The following is a 21,472-nucleotide window of genomic DNA, read 5'->3' as shown; positions in this document are numbered from 1 at the left end:
TGGGAAAGATTAGAAAGCAGCGAACATTTTTTTAATTTTGAGAATAGACGTTCCTTTGTTTTGCTAGCTCAGATCAGCTATATTTTTTCGATTTTGCTACAACGAAATTTTCGCTTCAACGAATTTTTTGCTGCACCCCGTCAGTTTTGTTGTAGCGGGGTTCGACTGCATAATGCCGAATTCACAGAATACATTTACTGGCTAAGCAAAAGGAGAAGGTGCGCCGCTAAGAAATATTCACTGCAAAGACTGTGTGGGCATGACTGGTGCTAACAGCTGTGTGTGTGTTTCGTGCCATTTCAGCACGGTAACACTGAAAAAAGAAAAAACAGAATGTTAAAACAACCAAGAACGAGATGTAGACTGCAACCAGTGTTTTAAGGAAACGCTTGATCTGTGCCACTACCGCTCGAGAATGGAGAAAACTTGAGATACGCCGGCTGAGTGAAAAAAAATTGAGGGCTGCGTTCCCAGCGAGTCTCACTGATCTAGTTGAGATTTACCTGAAGTGCAGAAAGTGTCCATTCATTGTACATCCATCATGCAACAAGAAGCAAAATCACTGAATTGGTATATGTACAGAACAGCTTGTCTCATGCTTTGTTTGTCGCTCAGAAGCCCAAGTTGTAACAAGAATTTAGATATGCGCTTATTTGAAATTCAAATGCTCGTGACTAATGTGTGACAGTGACAAGTGTTCTTGTCATCAGTGTATTGCACTGATGTTTTCCTATTTTCACGAAATTAGCACTTTTTCAATGATCCCATTTTTTCAATGATCATCCACCCAGTCACCCATTCACCCATAAACCTCAATACTTCAGAAGAAGAAAGTGCACTGGTTTATATACTAGCTAAACAGAGAAATAGTGTCGTTTCAGTGGAATTTTAAATGTGGCTGATACCTTACAGCAATGGCTCGGTTTCAACTTCTTTTAGGGTACCGCCGACGTGCTTATTGCTGCTCAAAGTTCATGTGCAAGGGTTGAAGAAATATATATGTCGAGACTGGCAAAAGTAGCTTCTAAACAACTAAGCTGGAACCAGATAAGTCACAGCTTAGGCTTCAGTGAGACGTGTTTAATACAACTGAGCTCCAAATTTTGTTTCTACTACCTGGAAGAACAAGAAGTTACAGGGTGGCAAAAGGGCTCTTTAATCGACAAATGCTAGCTTAGCACCACGCTTGCACGAGTTATTTACCAAGGACCCGGAAAGACGTCATACACGCATCTAGGCTCTACGTTATACTCCTCGTGCCTAAACCGAGAAGCTGTGGTGTTGTGTAAGCCCTGCTCACCGGCTACAGTGCGCCTAGCTGTAGCAAGCAACTCTCGTTTCCTAGGGGCAAAGTTCGACTGCAGTGCCACAGTGGCGGGAACTGCAGCAGGTCGCCTGCTCCTCAAAGGCGACGTGGAGAATTTCGAAACTGAAAAAGTATTCATAAATATTGGATGCATCCGCATCCCTTTTGTAGCCATCGCTCAGTGTTGCTACGTCAATAAAAATAATCAGCTAGATTTGGTGGCCTGCACTTCCAATTGACAATTATAGCAGAAATTTCCATTATTGCGCAGTATGTCAGACAAGTGCAGAATGGTGCATTTAGTGCAGCACTTTGACCTTTGTGTGTGCCATAACCTATGAAGCGAAGGACACTATGAACAATGTCGTTTTGTCCAAACCTCGATACTTTGAGGAATGGCGAATGTCTTGAGCACCCATGTTGGTCTATACACTGAAACCATCAATTTTTTAAACTCAGGTTGGATTTAGATTAAGGTCAATTCTAAATTCATTATTACAGGTTCATGTTAACTTCTGGCGAAAATTTCCACCAGGGTTTGTGTTGACAAACATAGGACAACACAACTACAAAATGAATACGAGTTGCTTTATTTGGCACATCCTTTGCAATAATTCAGAGCAATTTGCATTCGCCAAACATTTTTGTGACAAAATTTTTTCAGCATGGGTCAATAGCAACTTAAACATGCGCAGTGCTATAGTGGGACTACTCACATTGCTTCAGTGATTGCTTCATCTGTGCTGTGTGGACAGACACTTGTGTGGCATCAACATGCCACTCCTGTTTGGCTAAATTCATTATAAGCTGTCTTCTGAGTATGCTTGCTTTTCTTTTTTAAAGAAAACTGCCCATCTCACCTGCGCATGACGAGGTAAAGAGTGGCGTTGCGCCCGCATCCTCCTGGGTGCAAGCGAGGAGACAGGGCACTCGGCCAGAGTACGGTGGCACCAGGAAGCAGGGACACCGAGTCCACAAATGCCACTGGCATCTCCACTATGTGGGCATGGGGGGGCAGGCGGCAACGCCACCTGTTGTTGCACAAGACACATCCCAGTGGGAAACAGGGCATTTTTCAATTGTCTACTACACTCTATCCATGCACAACACAACCTTTAGAGAAAAGGCACTTAACATTGCCTCCGCCCTGCTCATTGCATGGTAGCGTTGCAATCTCACTTCCTTATCATCTTTGTTTGTTTTAAGGCTACCGAGAAAGCAGCTGCTTCGCTCCTGTTACTAGCACATCATGAGAATCTTTCTCTCTTGTTACCAATAATCACAATGAGTTGCTACCAATATTCACAATCACTCAGTCTCATACTTTTTCTGCAACACGATGATCGCACTGGCAAGCTCATACTTTGCTACAACAGACATCAAGAGGGACCAATCCAGATGTAATAATGACAGCAAATTTTTTTTCTTGCTGCTTCGACTGAATGATAAGAAGTGAGCCATGAAGCAAGAAGCTACAAAATTTTTAAATTTTGAAAACACATGGTCATGTGAATTGTATACTCTTCTACAAATAAAAGTGGGAGAGAGAATTATTCAATGTAGCACTGTTTGCTGAACTTCTATCATTTCGCAAAGGGAAGCCACGCCAGGCCAAATGGCCCTTAGCTTCGCTTCGCTTTTCTGTATCTCATCAGAAATAAAATCTGTTTATTCCTTCAAAAGTAGCTCCATTCATTGGAAATTCTAGGGGGCACCAATTCATGCGATCGACTAACATAGACTCCTGCTTGTTCACCTTTTTTCTGTGAAAAGTTAGCTATGTGTTTGATGCTTTTTGCTCCAGTCGACGCCTGAAGTGTTGAGGACCACGTGGAAATAATTTTGTCATGGTGGGTGGATCTTTTACAGACTTTTGAAGAACTTTTTTGCTCGACCACGGCGTGGCTTGCTAAGCCTAAAGTTAAGCTTAGCTAAGCCTAATGCTAGGCTTAGCTAAGATGGCTATGCAAGTCACTGTGCAAGGAGAGGACATTTCTCCTGAAGAATTCCAGTGTTCTAGGTAGACAACGGCGCTTTCTAAGCGTAAATCAACTAAAACACTTGTGGTGGGCACTGAAGTTCAAGGTTCACCATACGGCAAGAACGCTGGCATCCGATTTCCCACCAACGTGAAGAAACACCTCGCCAACGCGTCAAGGCTGCCTCATCTACCAAGGGAGAATTTTCGAATCATTGTTAGGCCTCGGGGAGGCCTGAACGTTAGGAATACCAGTAAGGGCCAGATTCCTCATGCGCTCATGACAGCCGCGCGTCTCTTCGCTGCGGATGTCACAGAAGGCATCATTTGTCCTAACGCTATGCAGAACATTGTTGTGATTAGTACGCCATCGCAGGCCAATGCCAAGGCCTACGCAAGTCTAGAGGCGATCACCATTAATAACGCAAGGTACGAGGTTAGCTCTTACATTGCTGCACCCGGCAACACATGCAAGGGCATCATCAGAAACATAGATATGGAAATTGACAAGAAGAGCTCAGAAGACTTCTTATTCAGCCGAGGAACCCCACTGTTCTCGAAGTGCAGCGAATCAAGAATTCTACCACAGTCATTATCCTCTTTGAAGGACTTCGAGTCCCAAATTGCGTCATGTGCGGTCACAGCATAGTCAAGTGCACCCTCTACCGATGGCAGACGGGTGTTTACTATACCTGTGGCAGACTTGGCCACAGAGCCGACGTGTGCCCCACTCCCGGAAATGTTAGCTGTCGAGGTTGCGAAATGACCTCCCCTGGCGACCAGCACGTTTGCTCATCGAAGTGCGCCTTCTGTGGAGGGCCTCATCTAACGGCCGACAGAACCTGTACACAAAGATTCGAGATACCTTACATCGTCAGACAGCCCAGAACAGAGAGACGCGATTTTGACAGGGACTTTCCACGGATACATGAGCTGTCCAAACAAGTCCAGGTCCCAGTCCAGGAGCTCGAGGCGGCGCTCCTGATACCGGAGCGGTCCCCGATCCACAAGCCGTTCACAGTCCAGAAGCTGTTCCCGATCACGGGGCCCGGCCGTCAGCATTCAGGTGCCTGCTGCCACAGCGACCGAGTGGGCTGACCACGTCAAAGGATCCCAGAAACAGGTAACGAGGGGCATGCTGCCAGAGCAGTACAATGATATAATTATTCAGCTGGAAAGGAAAAGCGCTGCACTAAAGAAGGCGATTGCGCAACTTAGAGTCAAGTTAGTCGCACTTAACAATGATTATAATAATGCTAAGAGTAAGGCTCTACAACCCCCTCAGGTCACTAGACTCGAAACGCGCGCGCCTATGGAAATGCCTATGGAAACACCTATGGAAATGGCCATGGAAACGCCCATGGAAAACCCTGCGAAGACGCCGGTCAAAACAACCATGAAAGTGCAGTGTACTGCACTTTCATGGTTCCAAAAAGAGGGCTTTGACGAGGCCCGCTCTTAATGAGGAACTGCATAGTTTTAAAACGAAGATCAGAGACATGTTCCAGTCCCTTAGCCAAACAATCGCATTGGTTCATGTTAAGGTCGATACCTTGGCGGACAAGTTCACCACACTGGATGCTAAAGCCAATATGTTGGACGCTGTGATAATATGGGCAGAAGAGTGAAGACGACAAAGAAGAGCGCACAGGATCGGGAAGCGCGTGACAGCGTTCGAAGCAGCGAAGCGGGCAAGGACAGACGGTTCTTGGCTGGACAACCGGTCCGGGGAACTAGAAGACGTCCTCTAGGCGCTGTACTGTCCCGGACTCCAGCTGGGTTACTGGCCCAGGGACCAGGCGATCCGCTGCTGTTCAGGCTCTCGCTGCTGACAGCTGGACAATCGGCTAACGAGGCCTCGACTCCGGCTGGGTGACTGGCCCAGGGACTAGGCAAGGTTCCGCTGTTCCAGCTGCCGTCCCAATTTGTTACGAGTTCCGGTTTGCTGTGGGCCGCTGGTCCTGTTGCCGTTCCGGGTGGCTGGCACGACCCAGGTGTGCTACTGGGACGAACGCGGCGGCTGAGAGCTGTTGCTCCAGGACGGAGCTTCCGAGCGACCGCTGCCCTCCTGCTGCTACTGCGGCAGAAGGCCGCGAGATGGCGTGGGTCAACGGGCCAACTCACGTTGAAGACACCAACAGGACAGACGGCACGTCACCCCAAGCAAAAAACGGCGAGAGACTTTTAATTAGTGAGAGGTTTCCCATAGAACTGCATGTGACAGACTATGTTTAGAAATAAATAATAATAGTTGCTCCATTATTAGTTGCTTTTCCTGTGTAAATATAGTGTGTGTGTGTGTGTGTGTGTGTGTGTGTGTGTGTGTGCGCGCGTGCGTGTGCGTGCGTGTGTGTGTGTGTGTGCACTCGTGGCTCGATTGTTTCTTGACTAGCGGTCCTGGGCCCAAAACTTGACACTACGTCACAGACGCTAACTTCTATGGATTGGACGCTAAGGTCAACGCGCTCGAATGCAGGCACATATTTTTCGAGCCTGACCATGGCACGTACGCCTGAAGAGTTGAGGATTCGGCAGTGGAACTGCTGGGAGTTTTCCCGCAAAAAGGCAGTTCTTCAGCAGTTCATTCATTCTCACTCTGAAAATGATGATAATATATGGTTTTTTTTGGTGCAAGGGCCATTTGATGGCCAAAGAGCGCCAGTTCATGGGACAAGGAATGTGGACAATGATTGTGATTAGCGGCTGTATAAGGGCCATAAAATTCCTCGCAGTAAGGCGGGTAAAAACATACAAGTAATAAAATGATGATCATGCCGTGAAAGATGTGTATGGTGTGAATGATGACAAAAGTTGGTGATAATAAGACGATGGTGGATATGTATGGCATTAGCACAAGTGCCTCACTCGTTCATACCCTTGCGTCCAAGGGCCGTGAGGCAAGTGCTTTCTTGTGTAACCTCCGCAGCAAAAACCTCTCTACAGAGGTCGTGCTACGGAATGCCCGGGTATATGATATGAAAATTATGAATTTCTTTTAAAAACGCTAACAATGATTTATGACTAAAAAGCGGTTCCCTACCGACGAACATGGCAAGGTGTAAAGGTATATGCTGTCGGTAGGGTAATGGAAAATGTTGTCTTCTTAGAGTGTCTAACTGTTTACATTGAATTAAAACGTGAAGAACTGTTAATGCTTCGCCACATTTATCACACAATGGTAAATCACCACCGGACAAAAGATGTGTGTGTGTCGTGTATGTGTGTCCTATCCTGAGTCTCGTTAGTATTACCTTTGTATGATGCAATTTTGATAGTGGCAGCCAATGACCAAGGTGTGGCTTAATAATGTGTAGTTTGTTTTGTGTGTGTGTGTATCCCACTTGCTCTGCCAGTAGTCCCTGAGGTTTCGTTTGAGAGACGGCTTAAGATCAAGGGCTGGGATTAATATGGGTGTAGGGGCAGTGCTTTTGTCGACGGATGCAGCGAGCTGATCCGCCCTCACGTTGCCTTGAATCTCACGGTGCCCTGGCACCCAGCACACTACAACATGTTGGTCGAGTGTGTAGAGTGTGCATAAAATGGAGTAAAGTGAAACGAGGACAGGGTTTTTTTGTTTTTTAAGACTGTGCAGAGCCGTTACCACACTGAGGGAGTCTGTATAAATTACTGCTTTTTGTATTTGTGATTGTTTGATGTGTTTAGCTGCCACAAGTATCGCGTAAGCTTCCGCTGTGAAGATACTTGTGCCTGGATGTAGAGGGCCAGTATCCGAAAAGGATGGGCCGACAGCAGCGTAGGACACAGAGGAGTTAGTCTTGGAGGCATCTGTGAAGAACTCAGGACGTGTGTATTTGTGTTGAAGTTCCAAAAAGTATGTTCGGATATGGGCAATAGGTGCATGTTTTGTAACTTCTAGGAAAGACACATCGCAGTCTATAGTCTGCCACTGCCGCCGTGGCGGGTATGCTACAGGAGCCATTAAACTGTGTTCGAGTGACACTCCAGTGTCCTCAGCTAGACCCTTCAGGCGAACTGAGAAGGGCTGCCTCATCGAAGGCCTGTTTTGAAACAGAGTTGAGCTCGACAAATCATTAATTGTAGAGTATGAGGGGTGCTTCTTGTCTGTTTCACCTTAAGGAAACTAACAAAGGACATGTAAGTTCTCTGCAGATGAAGCGACCACTCATTTGACTCAACATAAAGGCTTTCTACGGGGCTGGTGCGAAAAGCACCCGTAGAAAGACGGATGCCCAAATGGTGCACAGGGTCCAGCATCTTCAAGGCACTTTGAGTAGCAGACTGATAGACAACGGCCCCATAATCTAAGCGGGTGCGAATGAGGCTTCTATAGAGGTTCATGAGGCATTGCCTATCACTACCCCACGTAGTGCGTGACAACACTTTTATAACATTCATGGCTTTTAAACATATTGTTTTTAAATCCTTGATGTACGGTACGAAGGTCAACTTGTTGTCCAAGATTAAGCCTAAGAATTTATGCTCGGCTTTGACGGACAGACGTTGCCCGTTCAGTCGTATGTCAGGTTCCGAGTGCATGCCTCTCTTTCGAGAGAACAAGACACACGTGCTTTTTTGTGGGTTAAGTCGAAATCCATTTTCATCTGCCCATTTGGAGACCTTATTTAAACCCAGCTGAACCTGCCGCTCACACATGGCCAAGTTGCATGACTTGAAGCCAAGCTGAACGTGGTCGACATATGTACAATAGAACATATTGCGGGGAATGGACAAGTGCAAAGAATTCATTTTGATAATAAAAAGTGTGCAACTAAGCATGCCACCTTGGGGCACGCCTGTTTCCTGGACAAATGTTTGGGAGAGCACACTGCCCAGACGGACACGGAATGTCCTGTTTGACAGATAACTTTCGATTATATGAAACATTCTTCTGCGCACACCAAGGTGGGACAGGTCTCTTAGAATTCTGAAACGCCATGTTGTATCATACGCCTTTTCGATATCGAGGAACACAGAGAGAAAATATTGTTTATGGACGAAGGCATCTCTGATCTGTGCCTCGATACAAACAAGGTGGTCTGTGGTGGATCTACTTTCTCGAAACCCGCACTGAAATGGGTCAAGCAAATTGTTTGTTTCAAGGATATGTACAAGTCGGCAGTTTATCATTTTTTCGAATACTTTGCACAAGCAGCTTGTAAGTGCAATAGGCCTATAACTTGAAGCTAAAGAAGGGTCCTTGCCCTCTTTTAAAATGGGAATAATAATAGCCTCTTTCCAGGAGGTAGGGATAGTGCCAGAAAACCAGATAGCATTGTACAAACAAAGCAAGGTTTTTCGTGTTTCGGTTGGTAGGTTTTTTAACATTTCATACACCACACGGTCAGAACCTAAGGCAGAAGTACTGCAGGAGTTTAGAGATGTTCGGAGCTCCGCTAGACTGAAAGCTTGGTTATATGCCTCGTATCTAGTGGATTTGTGTTCGAGTTTCTGCTTTTCTATTCTTGTTCTGTAGTTTTGGAAAATGTCAGTATAGTGGGACGAGCTGGCTACCCGTTCAAAATGTGCCCCGAGGAAGTTTGCCTGATCTTCCAAGGTATCACCTTGAGTGTTTATGAGTGGAAGTGTGTGTACTTGTTTCCCTGCTATCCTACCGACTATGTTCCAGACTTTGGCCTCTTGTGTGTAAGAATTGATCCCTGACAAAAACTTCTGCCAGCTTTCTCTTCTGGCCTGCCGACGGGTTCTCCTAGCTTGAGACTTTATTTTCTTGAAGGTGTCAAGATTTTCGGCTGCCGGTGAGTTCCGAAACAGCCTCCAAGCTCTGTTTTGCTGTTTGCGCGCGTTTCGGCATTCAGAGTTCCACCATGGCACACGCCGTTTTCCAGGGTGTCCATTTGTTTGTGGGATGCATTTTGTTGCAGCATCAATCAAAAACGCTGTGAAGAAGTGGACAGCAACATCAATGTTCAAAGTACATATGTCATTCCAACCTAGACGAGCGATGGTATAAAACTGTTCCCAGTCGGCTCTGTTTATGAGCCACTTGGGAACACGTGGTGGACACTCAGTTACTGTATGTGTGCTCAGAACTACGGGGAAGTGGTCACTTCCGTACAGATTACTGACGACTTTCCACTGGAGTAGAGACACAAGAGATGGAGATACTATGCTTAGGTCTATGGAGGAGTAGGTGTTATTGGCGAGATTATAATAGGTTGGTTCTTTTCGATTTAGGAGACACGCGCTCAACGAGAGAAGGAACTGTTCGATGAGTCGACCTTGCGCATCATACCGAGGGTCACCCCATAGCCTGCTATGCGCATTAAAGTCTCCAAGGAGAACATAAGGTTCCGGAAGTTCATCAATTAAAGAGGGTAAATCACGTTTTTGCAGCTGATAGCTAGGAGGAATGTAAATAGTGCAGATTGTGATCAGTTTATCAAAAAGAACCGCTCGAACAGCCACTGCCTCAAGGGATGTTTGGAGTTGTAAGTGTGTGCATGCAATTCCTTGATTCACTATGATGGCAACACCTCCGGATGATGTCATGGCATCATCACGGTCCTTTCGAAAAATAACGTATTTACGAAGAAAATTTGTGTGTTTTGAATTAAGGTGTGTTTCTTGTACACACAGCACTTTTGGTGAGCGTTCGTGTAAGAGTTCTTGGATGTCGTCAAGGTTTCTGAGAAGGCCCCTGACGTTCCATTGTATAATTTGAGTGTTCATGGTGAATGTAAAATAATGCTGTGTGTACGAAAAGCGAGTGGCTGTTTAGACGGGGAGTTTGAGTTCACTTAACAGGGTCGTCACCAGGCCCTGTTATTTGCTTTTTTCTTTTCTTGGCGCGCTCCAAGGAGCCACGCCGCTCTTTCGGCACCAAGGGTGCCAACGTATCCATTGCCTCCTCGGAGGCACTGGATGCCCGCACGTGAGGGCTGTTAGTTCGGATTTCGAGCCTCGCCTGGTGAGGGGAGGCCTTGAGACCCGAAGACTCTGGAGTCTCCGGTCTCTGTTTGGGAACAGGCAGTGTAGCCTGGGCTACAGCCGCCTTGGGGGCAGGTGCCACAACCGCCGGCTCAGTATGCGCGGGCCGAAGGAGTGGCGAGGGCTGGTTCGGCGGTGCTCCCTGACGCGCCGCATCAGCGTATGTAGATCCATAGAGTGGAGCAACTCTTCGCCTAGCTTCCTTAAACGTAATGTTCTCCTTCACCTTCAATGTAATCATTTCTTTTTCTTTTTTCCAGTATGTGTAGGAGCGCGAATATGCGGCATGGTTTCCTTCGCAGTTTACACAGTGTGGCAGTTGTTTGCAGTTCTCAGACACGTGGCCTAGGACTCCACATTGTGCACAAGTCTGGCGACCACGACAGGTTTTAGAGCCATGGCCATACCTCTGGCATTGGAAGCAACGACGAGGGTTTGGTATATACGGCCTGATAGATGTCTTTGTGTACCCTGTTTGAATGGAATCTGGTAGTTTACTGGATGCAAATGTGAGTATCAAGTGTTTCGTTGGTATTTCCTTATTATCTCTTCTGATGATAATTCTCTGTACATTATTGACATTTTGGCTCTTCCACCCTTCCAAAAGTTCAGTTTCGGTGAGTTCAAGTAAGTCTGCATCAAATACCACTCCGCGAGTGATGTTCATGGATCTGTGTGGTGTTACCGTGATCGGCACGTCACCAAACGTTGAGAGGCTGTCTAGCTTTACAAATTGTGCTTTGTCCCGAATTTCGAGAAGAAGGTGTCCGTTAGCCATTTTGGTTACTTTGTATCCAGCCCCGAGAGTTTCATTAAGACACCTGGCAACTACGAAAGGAGATACGGTCCTGGCTTGCTTTCCGGTTTTTTCACAGTGAATGACGTGGAAGTGGGGAAAAGTTTCTATTGGCTGGTTGAAGAAGTTTATGTCGTCGGTGCGTACCCGCTTTAGGCCGATACGATCAGACAGTTGAGGGAATGCTCCATGCATGCCGGTCTTATTTTTGTTCAGCAGCGTTGGCGGCCACCCACTACGGAGCCCAACGAGGGGACGCTACAAGTTTACAGATGCTGAAAACTGCAGACGCCAGCCGTACAACGCCACTATAACCCAATGCGCCTAGACCAAGGTAGGCTATTTGCACAGGGTTAACCCTAGCCGCCAGGAAGTTTGGACGTAAACGGAAGAGAGTAGAAGACAGAACAGATAAATAGTAAAAGATAAAGACGAAGATGTAGGGAGAAAGAGATAGGAAAAGGCGACTGCCGATTTCCCCTGGGTGGGTCAGCCCAGGGGTGCCGTCTACGTGAAGCCGGGGCCAAAGGGGTGTGTTGCCTCTGCCGGGGGGCCTTAACGGTCCAATCACCCAGCGTCGGCTCAACCCCCAGGATCCCCTTTTCCCCGGACACGGCAAAGCCACGCACGGCTAGGCGTGGGAGGGAGTAGAAACTCCACCGTTAGCTTGGGTCCGTGGTGTCGCTACACACCAAACGCCAGTTTCACAGGCGCCCCTGCGGGGTTCTCACTCTGAAAAGCCGCACGTTATAGTTCATTCGTTCTCACTCTGAAAAGCTGCACGTTATTTTGCTTCAAGAGACGCTTTTGGATTCTGTCACTTTGCCGGGTTACACATCTCACCCTCTTTATGAAGACCGACGAAGGGGCATTTGCACGCACGTATCACCTACACCTATATCTCCTATATACACCTATGTCTCGCATGATATTTCTATGAACACTCATTCATAAGGTGGAACACTCATTGGTCGAAATTTTTCCGGGGATTCATTTCAAGAGTGTGTTTTCATCCTGCATATTGTCACGAGGTTGTGATACACGCAGCACTTGAGAGGAAGCACGCAGGAGTCAGGGCGGTGTCAGGCGAACTGTTTATTGGGCGAACTTGTGCCCAGCAAAACAGGGCCAAACACAACTCACAGCAACAGCGGCGTGAACAGTCGTCGGCCGACGGAAAAAAAAAAAAGTCCCCCAGTGGCGCACTGCGCCGGCTTTTTATACACGCGTCGTAACGCGTTCCAAAGTGGGATACAAGATAAACGCGGCCTGCGTTGCGCTTAACAGAAAGTGATAGCGTCTTCCTTCGCAAACGAAAAGAACCGCACGTGTCAGTTTTTTATACATGCGTCGTAACGCGTTCCAGAGTGGCATACAAGATAAACGCGGCCTGCGTTGCGCTTAACAGAAAGTGATAGCGTCTTCCTTCGTAAACCAAAAGAACCGCACGTGTCACTACCCCCCTCTGAAAAAGCATCGTCCCGATGCTAAAGACAGAACATAAGAGAGAGTACATGCAATAAATTACATTAACAATGTGTCACAGCTAATCAGCGCGCGTAATAAGGTTTAAGTCGCACCACGTGTACGACTTCGGGTCGTGCACGGCGTCGTTGGGATGACGTTAAGCCATCGGGCACGACCTCATAGTCAAGTTCACCACGACGTCGGACTACCTTGTAGGGTCCAAAGTAGCGTCGCAGGAGCTTCTCAGACAATCCCCGTCGTCGTATCGGCGTCCAGACCCAGACAAGGTCACCTGGTTGGTATTCGGTGTGGTGTCGTCGAAGGTTGTAGTGGCGCCTGTCGACCGTCTGTTGGCTCTTGATACGCAGGCGGGCTAGCTGTCGAGCTTCTTCAGCGCGATCCAGGTAGCTGGCGACGTCGAGGTCTTCTTCGTCGGTGCCGACCGGTAGCATGGCGTCAAGCGTCGTTGTTGGGCTCCGTCCGTAGACGAGCTTGTATGGAGCAAACAGCGTCGTTTCCTGCACGGCCGTGTTGTACGCGAAGGTTACATACGGGAGTATGGCGTCCCACGTCTTGTGCTCGACGTCCACGTACATGGCCAGCATGTCGGCGATGGTCTTATTTAGACGCTCGGTGAGGCCATTCGTCTGTGGGTGGTACGCGGTGGTTCGGCGGTGGCTTGTCTGACTGTACCTCAAGATCGCTTGCGTTAGGTCAGCCGTAAAGGCCGTACCTCTGTCGGTGATGAGGACCTCGGGGGCTCCGTGGCGGAGGACGATGTTCTCAATGAAGAACATGGCGACCTCGGCGGCAGTGCCCTTGGGCAAGGCCCTTGTTTCGGCATAGCGGGTGAGGTAGTCAGTCGCTACGACAATCCATTTGTTGCCAGAAGTTGACGTTGGGAACGGCCCCAGTAAGTCCATGCCGATTTGTTGGAATGGCCGTTGAGGTGGTTCGACGGGTTGCAGAAGTCCGGCTGACCTAGTTGTCGGCGTCTTGCGTCGCTGACAGTCTCTGCATGTTTTTACGTAGTGGGCGACGTCGGCAGCGAGGCGAGGCCAATAGTACTTCTCTTGTATTCGTGACAGTGTGCGGGAAACACCAAGATGTCCGGCTGTCGGGTCGTCGTGTAATGCTTCCAGAACCTCTGGACGTAACGCTGAAGGTACCACGAGGAGGTGGTCGGCGCGGAGTGGCGAGAAGTTTTTCTTCAGGAGGACGTTGTTTCGCAGGAAAAACGAAGCCAGTCCTCGGCGGAATACTTTCGGCACGTCGGCGGTCTTGCCTTGCAGGTAGTCCATGAGGATCTTGAGCTCCGGGTCAGCTCGTTGGCGTTCCGCGTAGTCGTCGGTACTTATGGGTCCCAGGAAAGAGTCGTCGTCCTGGTCATCCTGGGGCGGCGGATCGACAGGGGCGCGAGACAAGCAGTCGGCGTCGGAGTGCTTTCGTCCGCTCTTGTAGACGACGGTGATGTCAAATTCCTGTAGTCTGAGACTCCACCGTGCGAGGCGCCCTGATGGATCCTTCAAGTTAGCTAGCCAACACAAGGCGTGGTGGTCACTCACGACTTTGAAAGGCCTGCCGTACAGGTAGGGGCGGAACTTTGATGTAGCCCAGATGATGGCAAGGCATTCCTTTTCTGTCGTGGAATAATTGGCTTCTGCCTTCGAAAGTGACCGGCTAGCGTAACTGATGACCCTTTCAAGTCCGTCGGTCCTCTGCACGATCACGGCGCCCAGTTTATCTTGTATGCCACTCTGGAACGCGTTCCAGAGTGGCATACAAGATAAACGCGGCCTGCGTTGCGCTTAACAGAAAGTGATAGCGTCTTCCTTCGTAAACCAAAAGAACCGCACGTGTCAATATTTATAATTCGCCAAATGACTCGAGACAAAGGTTTACAGTGCTCTTGAATAGGGCTGCCGCCAAGACTGGTATGACCCCGCTTGTGGTTACGGGTGATTTCAACACTCCTCATCAGGCTTGGGGTTATCTTAGGTCATCCCGTAAAGGTGAGAATTTGTGGCAAGCAGCGATTTGAACGTCACCCTGGCCACGGACCCAGCATTTCTGATCAGGATGGGTAACTCCTGCACGAGGGACACCACGCCAGATCTACCTTTGTTAAAAATGTTGAATCTGCTACTTGGCACAACTTGCACGTGGATCTGGGTAGTGACGATAATGTCCTAGCTAACCATATCAGTGTGAAGGGCAAGCCCGTAAGAGAGTTTAGTTTCACAGATTAGTATTACTTCTGGCATATTAGAAAAGAATGTGCGCAAGCATATTAGAAAAGAATGTGCGCAAGCTGAAGACTCAACCCTCAGCCTGGATCAATGGGCCAAACAGCTCAAGGGAGACATTAGTAAGGCGACAAAAAGATGCACACGGATTTGTTAATGAATAGGATGGAAAGCCGCCTTGCGTACTTCCTAGAGGCCAAGAAATCATTACTCAATAGGTGGAAGGGGCAGAGGCTCAAATTGCACAACTTACCGAACCATCGAGGACCACTGCCAAACCCTCTCTAGGCAGCAGTGGGATGAGGTGTGCAATTGTGTTGATGGCCAAATTAGAATAGGAGGGAAATGGAATTTGCTAAAGTACCTTCTGGACGAGTCAAATTGCAAGAGTAATCAAAGGCAAGCCATTGGTAAACTCATACATACCACCAGACAGTCTGTATCTGAAGACGCTATACTGGATGGTTTGGCTCACAGATATTTACCCATTGGCTCCTCGAGCTGTTCAGACTATCTGTCTTACCCTGGACCCCCTTGAACTGAGCTCGGAGAGCCCTTTACCACCAGTGAGATTTGGAAAGTTCTTCAAAACCTTAATGAAAGATCAGCTCAAGGGCCGAGTGGCATCTCTAACAAGGCCTTCAGGAACGTGGAAGATGAATCCATCAATTTTCTTACCGATGAGATCAATCGCATATAGAAAGAAGGTTCTGTCCCATACTCTTAGAAAATGGCGTCGGTTGTCTTCATTCCCAAGCCGGGGCGACCTCCAGGTTTAGGCAATCTTAGGCCCATATCGCTAACGTCCTGTGTCGGCAAGGTGTTTGACAATATCTCTCACGTGCACATCTTAATCTCTATTTTGGAGCTTGGACTGGGCGAAGCCTTCCACAGATACGTAAGCTCCTGTTCCCAAAAACCTGTTCCCAAAAACCTGTTCCCAAAAACCATGGTTTACTAAAACGCTCAAAAAATTAGAAAATAAGAAAAAACGCTTTTTTCGTTCCGCCAAGCAGCAGAATATCGAAAACGCATGCTTAAAATATTATGCTGCTGAAAAAGCTTACCTCACGGCGATACGAAACGCTAAGCATTCCTTTTTTCACCCTCACTTACCGAAATTGCTTGCTAGTAACCCTAGGAAATTTTGGCAGGTCATAAATCCCAACCACTCATGCACTATTACTCTCATTAATGAAGCAGGTGACGTGGCCACTGACTCGGAATGTGCCGACCTGTTTAATAGAGCTTTCTCATCGGTTTTTAGCAAAGAAACTGACGTTCCACCCCCGCCACAGCCTACCGTAGTCAGTACTTCCATGCCGCCAATCCTTTTTGTTGAACCCGGAGTTTTGGCAATCATTGATAAACTTAAATTATCTTCATCATCAGGTATTGACAACATAAATTCGAAATTTCTAAAGAACACTCAACAGATCTGTGCAAAATTTTTGTGTCTACTTTACTCGCAGTCTCTTTCCACGGGTGAGCTTTCTAGTGATTGGAAACACGGAAATATCACCCCAGTATTCAAATCAGGTATTAGAGAGTCACCCCTCAATTACCGACCAATTTCATTAACCAGCATTCCATGCGAAATCATCGAACATGTCATCTACACCCGGATTATGGACTTCCTAGACTCAAATAACTTTTTCAATTCCGCGCAGTATGGCTTTTACAAAGGTTTGTTGTGCGAGACTCAACTGGCTATGTTTTCGCACGACTTGCATATTAACTTGGATTCTAACGTACAGACTGATGCCATATTCCTGGACTTTGCGAAAGCATTCGATAAAGTACCCCATAAACGCCTTCTGTTGAAACTTTCCCGCTTAACCCTACACCCCGACGTCCTAAAGTGGATCCATGAATTTTTAAGTAACCGCACTCAAGCTGTCTTTGTTAACAATGCTACCTCTACTTCACTTCCGGTAACATCTGGTGTCCCGCAGGGGTCGGTTCTGGGCCCGATTTTATTCCTGATATTTATTAACGATCTCCCAACTCATGTATCCTGTAAAATCCGAATGTTTGCCGACGATTGTGTTATTTAACACACTGTTTGTAACGCTTTTGATTAATTAGCTCTACAGAGTGATCTTAACAATGTAAAACAATGGTGCGATGATTGGCTAATGGAACTTAACCCTCACAAGTGCAAAGCCTTATCCTTCACCCGCCGCCGTTCTCCACTTGTTTTTCCATATTCCATCAGTAATGTTCCAGTTGAAACTGTTAATTCTTTTAAATATCTGGGGGTCACACTCTGCAACGATCTTTCATGGAGTTTGCATATCACGAAAGTCATATCATCGGCAAACAAAACATTGGGATTCTTGCGACGTCATCTACGTAACGTACCTAGAAATATAAAATTATTATCTTACAAAAGCCTTGTTAGAACTAAACTTGAATATGCTTCCCCAATCTGGAGCCCGCAACAGGCCTATTTTGAAGACGCCCTTGAGTGTATTCAAAACCGTGCCACTAGGTTTATCAATAATTCTTACTCCCATGACGTCAGCGTATCTTCACTAAAGGCAGAACTTCAACTGCCCCTCCTTTCCCTCCGCCGCCGTATCGCCAGTCTTTCGTTATTTCATAAGTTTTTTCACAGCTCGATGCGCATGCCACCTTATTTTGTTCCCCCAGCGCACATCTCTCAACGAACTAATCATCCTCTTCAAGTCGCATGCCCACGTGCACGCACCGTTACTTTTTCAACATCATTTTTTCCTCGCACAGCAGTTGCCTGGAATGGCCTTTCAGGCGACATTCCTGCCATTACTTGTACTTCTACCTTCACAACCAGTATCACTAATCATCTTTCACTTTAGAACAAACCATTGTTTTCTGCTCAATTTTTATGTACCCACCCCTTATGTAATGCCCCGCAAGGGGTCTTTAAGGAAATAAAATGAAATGAAAATGAAATGAAAGCTCCTTTCTCAAATTCAGGAAGGCCATGCTCAATATTAGAGACCTCAAGTCCTCTCCCATAGCACTGGACCCTAAAGGCACACCCCAAGAAGCCGTGATATCCCCACTCCTCTTTAACATCGCTTTATGCAAGTTGTCCACACTGCTATCTAATGTGAAGGGCACCAGCCATACGCTTTACGCTGATGATATTACCATCTGGTGTCCCAGAGGTAGCGAAGGGAAAGTAGAAAGTGGCACCGGAAGTGGTGCCCCCATTCCGAGAGTGGACACTATTAGAGTGCTGGGCATGATTATAGAGTCGCACGGGTACAACGGACAAACCATCGCTGAGATTTCAACTAAGACCGAGAACATGATCAGGTTGATTAATAGGGTTTCGAACAGAAGGAGGGGACTCAGAGAGGACAATCTACTGAGGCTCTTTCATGCTTTCCTCATGAGTCATAAAACGTACGTTGCTGCCATGCACTCTTGGTATGAATTCGAAAAGAAGAAGCTGGAAACTCTGGTCAGAAAAAGCGTGAAGAGGGTGTTGGGCATCCCTGTGCGAACAAGCACTGAACGGCTTATGCAGGTAGGAGTTCGTAACACCCTAGATGAGGTCATTGAAGCCCAAGAGACTGCAAAGCTAATGGGCCTGTCATCTACGCTGGCTGGTAGAAAGATTCTGTCCGTCCTAGGCCTCAGTCCGGCACTCGTAGAGGATCACCGCCAGATGAACAATGTACTGCCATCCAAGTCTCTCTGTTTCCACGAAACGACCATCCTCAGCACAACGTAGGAAGGTACCGGGCTAGGGCCATCATACTTCTGGAGAACACCAGGAACAATCCTCATTCAGTGTGTTTTGTTGATGCCGCTCAGTACGGTCACTCAGCTAGGTTTTCTATTATTTCCGTCAATGATATGGGTTCTATTATCAATGCTGCGTCAGTTAGAGACTGTACTCCCTCAAGAGCCGTACAGTTGGCTGTAGCCCTTGTCCTTCTAGATGACAGTACATCACAAGTCTTCACCGACTCAATGTCAGCGGTCCAGGCTTTCGCCTCTGGTTTCGTCTGTACTGAAGTATTTAAACTACTTGAAAATAGGACACTTTTTCCATATACCATTACCTCGTTTCCTGCACATCTCAAACCCCTACTGGACCCTCTAGTAAACCTTAATGACACTGCTCACTCCCGGGCACGTGCACTAACCCTCGGCGCTGGGGAGGACGTAGGTCCACAGGTTGGAAGCGAGATGTTCAGGGACGCTTTCTTACATTCAGTGAAGCGGCTAAACACTACCAGTTGAGTAGGCGGTCATTTGCTCCTCCGCATAACAAGTTGTCTAGATCTCAGGCCATCCCATTTAGAATGCTCCAGACCAGGTCCTATCCAAGTCTATTTTCCCTCAGCATAGTCTCCTCAGAGGCTTTTGACACTACTTGTCCTGATTGTGGTGCGGTTAGTAACTAAGCACATATGCTCTGGCAGTGCCCCTCGTTATGGGGCCCAAGTCGGCTCACAGAAGAAGATTAATACTCTGTCTTACGAAGTTCAGAGTTGCTACCACAACTATGGGCTGTCCAGAAAGCCCACGATGCGGCGGTGAGGCTAGGCCTCCCCGTTCCTATGTGGAAGCAGCCTGCGACGTTGCTCCAAAGGAGTAGCGTTTCTCAGGACCCAATAAAGTTCTTTGTCTGTCTGTCTATCTATTCATTCCCCAAACAAAAAAAAGTGAATGCCTCAAGGGCTTCATTCTTTCCTAAACACAACCTAACAACAGACAGTAAAGGGAGTGAAAGCACAGCAAATATTACATGTAGTTTTTTACTGTAATACAGTAATTATACATAAAGAACAATTGAGATTTGTCACCAGTAGGTGATAAACCCTTATTCGCCATTCACCACTGTTTCCAGTACACTATGGTCGAACACAGGTAACATTGAAGTACCTTCATTAAATTAGAAAATTTACTGCCCCGAAAGAGTCAATGGCCTTCTGTTCACAAAGTGACAGTTCATCATGTGGCGCAAAATAAAGCAATTCTTCAACAAAAAAATTCATAATAAGCATCGTACATGTCTGACATTAAGTCTTCAGGGGCGATCAGAAGCCGATACATTCAGGTGTAGGTAGGAACTGACGAGGTGCTGCCAACATCCCTTTTCTACGACATGGCTTGTAGGAGACCCATGACCTTATGGGTTTTAGCCTCGAGGAATACTTCTAAAACACGCCCTTGCAAGACCTCACAGCTTGTGAAAGACTTTCTAGTCCTGCTTCCAATAGGAGAACTACCGCTCTTGAATTGACCTTGGAAGGCATCCGGCGGAATGGTTTCAAGTTCTTTTCCAAAGCTGTTTTTCCTTTTTCTTTGAAGAGCAGTTCGGGCAGAGCAGTAAACCACCATCCTGGCACAATCCAAGTTGTTGACGCACTCCGCTGTCTTGTGTAAAGCCATGCGGCTGCAAACCTCACTATGTGGCGCATGACCTAATGCCACGACTGCTGTCGATAGGCAACTCCCTCTATCTTTGCCGGGCACCAAGTCAGCCAACATGTGAGCTATGGCTAGGAGCTCGTGCTTAGGTACTATGACTGGTAAACTATATTTGGCACCTTTCATCAGTAATCTTTCCGAGAACCGACGTACCTTGGCCCCTCCTACAAACACTGTTTCTACCTGTCCTGACTGTTTGCCACTGCTTCTTCACTCATTAGTGAGAGAACAAGCCCACATGAATTGAGTGGCCGCTTTTACTGACCTCCACTACTCTTTCAGTAGCACATGACCACGGGGGCCTTCACGTTGTCATTCAAACAGCTTACCCTCAACCAGTTTTTGAGGATGCGTACATGTTTGCAAGACTCCACTTTGAGTACCGTATTTATTTGAATCTAAGCCAACAATTTTTTTTTCACATTTCTTGGTATAAAACTTGAGCAAACTTCAGGGTCAGCTTAGATTCAAAGATTTTGAAAAACACGCCATTTTTGATTGAGAAAAATTGTGCACAGCTAGTGCCACCTAGAGGCTATTGTAGCCGTTAGTAGCTGAGCCAACACATGGTTTAAATACACACATGAGGCGGCTATTTGATAGTTGTGACGAGTGTTGAGGCGAGCCGTTCGCCATTTCTAGTTGCCCTCCGAGTGGTCCGTGTGTGGCATAGCTCAATGGTGCCTTACAGGCGGTGTGAATATAGTGCCGCCTATAAAAGAAAAGTTGTCCTAGCTGCAATGTCGCCGTCCAACGTTCAAGCCGAGCGGAACTTTGGAGTGGAAGAAAAAAGTTTGGGTCACTGGAGGAGCTGCTGCTGCAGCGTGGAACGACATCCTAGAAACATTGATTGTGGGCTCTTTTAAGAAGTGCGGCATATTCAGTGCACTTGATAGCTCCGAGGATTGCACACTGTTTGAAGACAGCGAGATAGAAGTCAGCGACGAAAGAAGCTGCGACTATGAGTCACAATGAGCACGGCATCGGCAAGTGCGGTATCTTTTATGTCGCAACTATCTAGAAGTCGCGCAAAAAAATGACGACATACACATAGAACAGGATTAGCGGCGGCATGTTTCTCGAGTTAGTTGGATCACAAACAAACTGCTTTGTTTCATCTTTAGGTTCAATAAATGTTATCTCTTTGTGAACGCTGTCTTCCCTGTTTCGGTCGCCCTACATTCGAGGTAATTTTTTTTTCTAGGCTTCCAACTTTTTGGGGGTCGGCTTAGAATCAGAGTCTGTTTAGACTCGAGTAAATACGGTATTTCGCAAATCCTTTTCCAATAGCCCTCCGGCGAACAGATGCCGCC

The 21,472-nt window shown here is 47.2% G+C and overlaps 1 protein-coding gene across 8 annotated transcripts in view; it reads right to left on the bottom strand.

The window, feature by feature from the left end:
- Positions 1–21,472, bottom strand: part of Pink1 (PTEN-induced putative kinase 1) — a 446,363-nt gene that overhangs the window by 219,038 nt on the left and 205,853 nt on the right. For all 8 annotated transcript variants that reach the window (XR_012893957.1, XR_012893956.1, XM_075887744.1 and 5 more), the window contains one exon: positions 2,167–2,337. Coding sequence is in view for 6 of the 8 variants with exons in the window: in XM_075887744.1 (XP_075743859.1) it covers positions 2,167–2,337 (171 nt within the window). In the remaining 2 variants the exon portion in view is untranslated. The remainder of the gene's footprint in view (positions 1–2,166; positions 2,338–21,472) is intronic.

The sequence above is a fragment of the Rhipicephalus microplus genome, chromosome 3, assembly GCF_043290135.1.
Source record: "Rhipicephalus microplus isolate Deutch F79 chromosome 3, USDA_Rmic, whole genome shotgun sequence".
In the NCBI taxonomy this organism is placed as follows: Eukaryota; Metazoa; Arthropoda; class Arachnida; order Ixodida; family Ixodidae; genus Rhipicephalus; species Rhipicephalus microplus.
The sequence above is the reverse complement of the archived record's forward strand: the minus strand, read 5'-3'. Positions and strand labels throughout refer to the sequence as shown.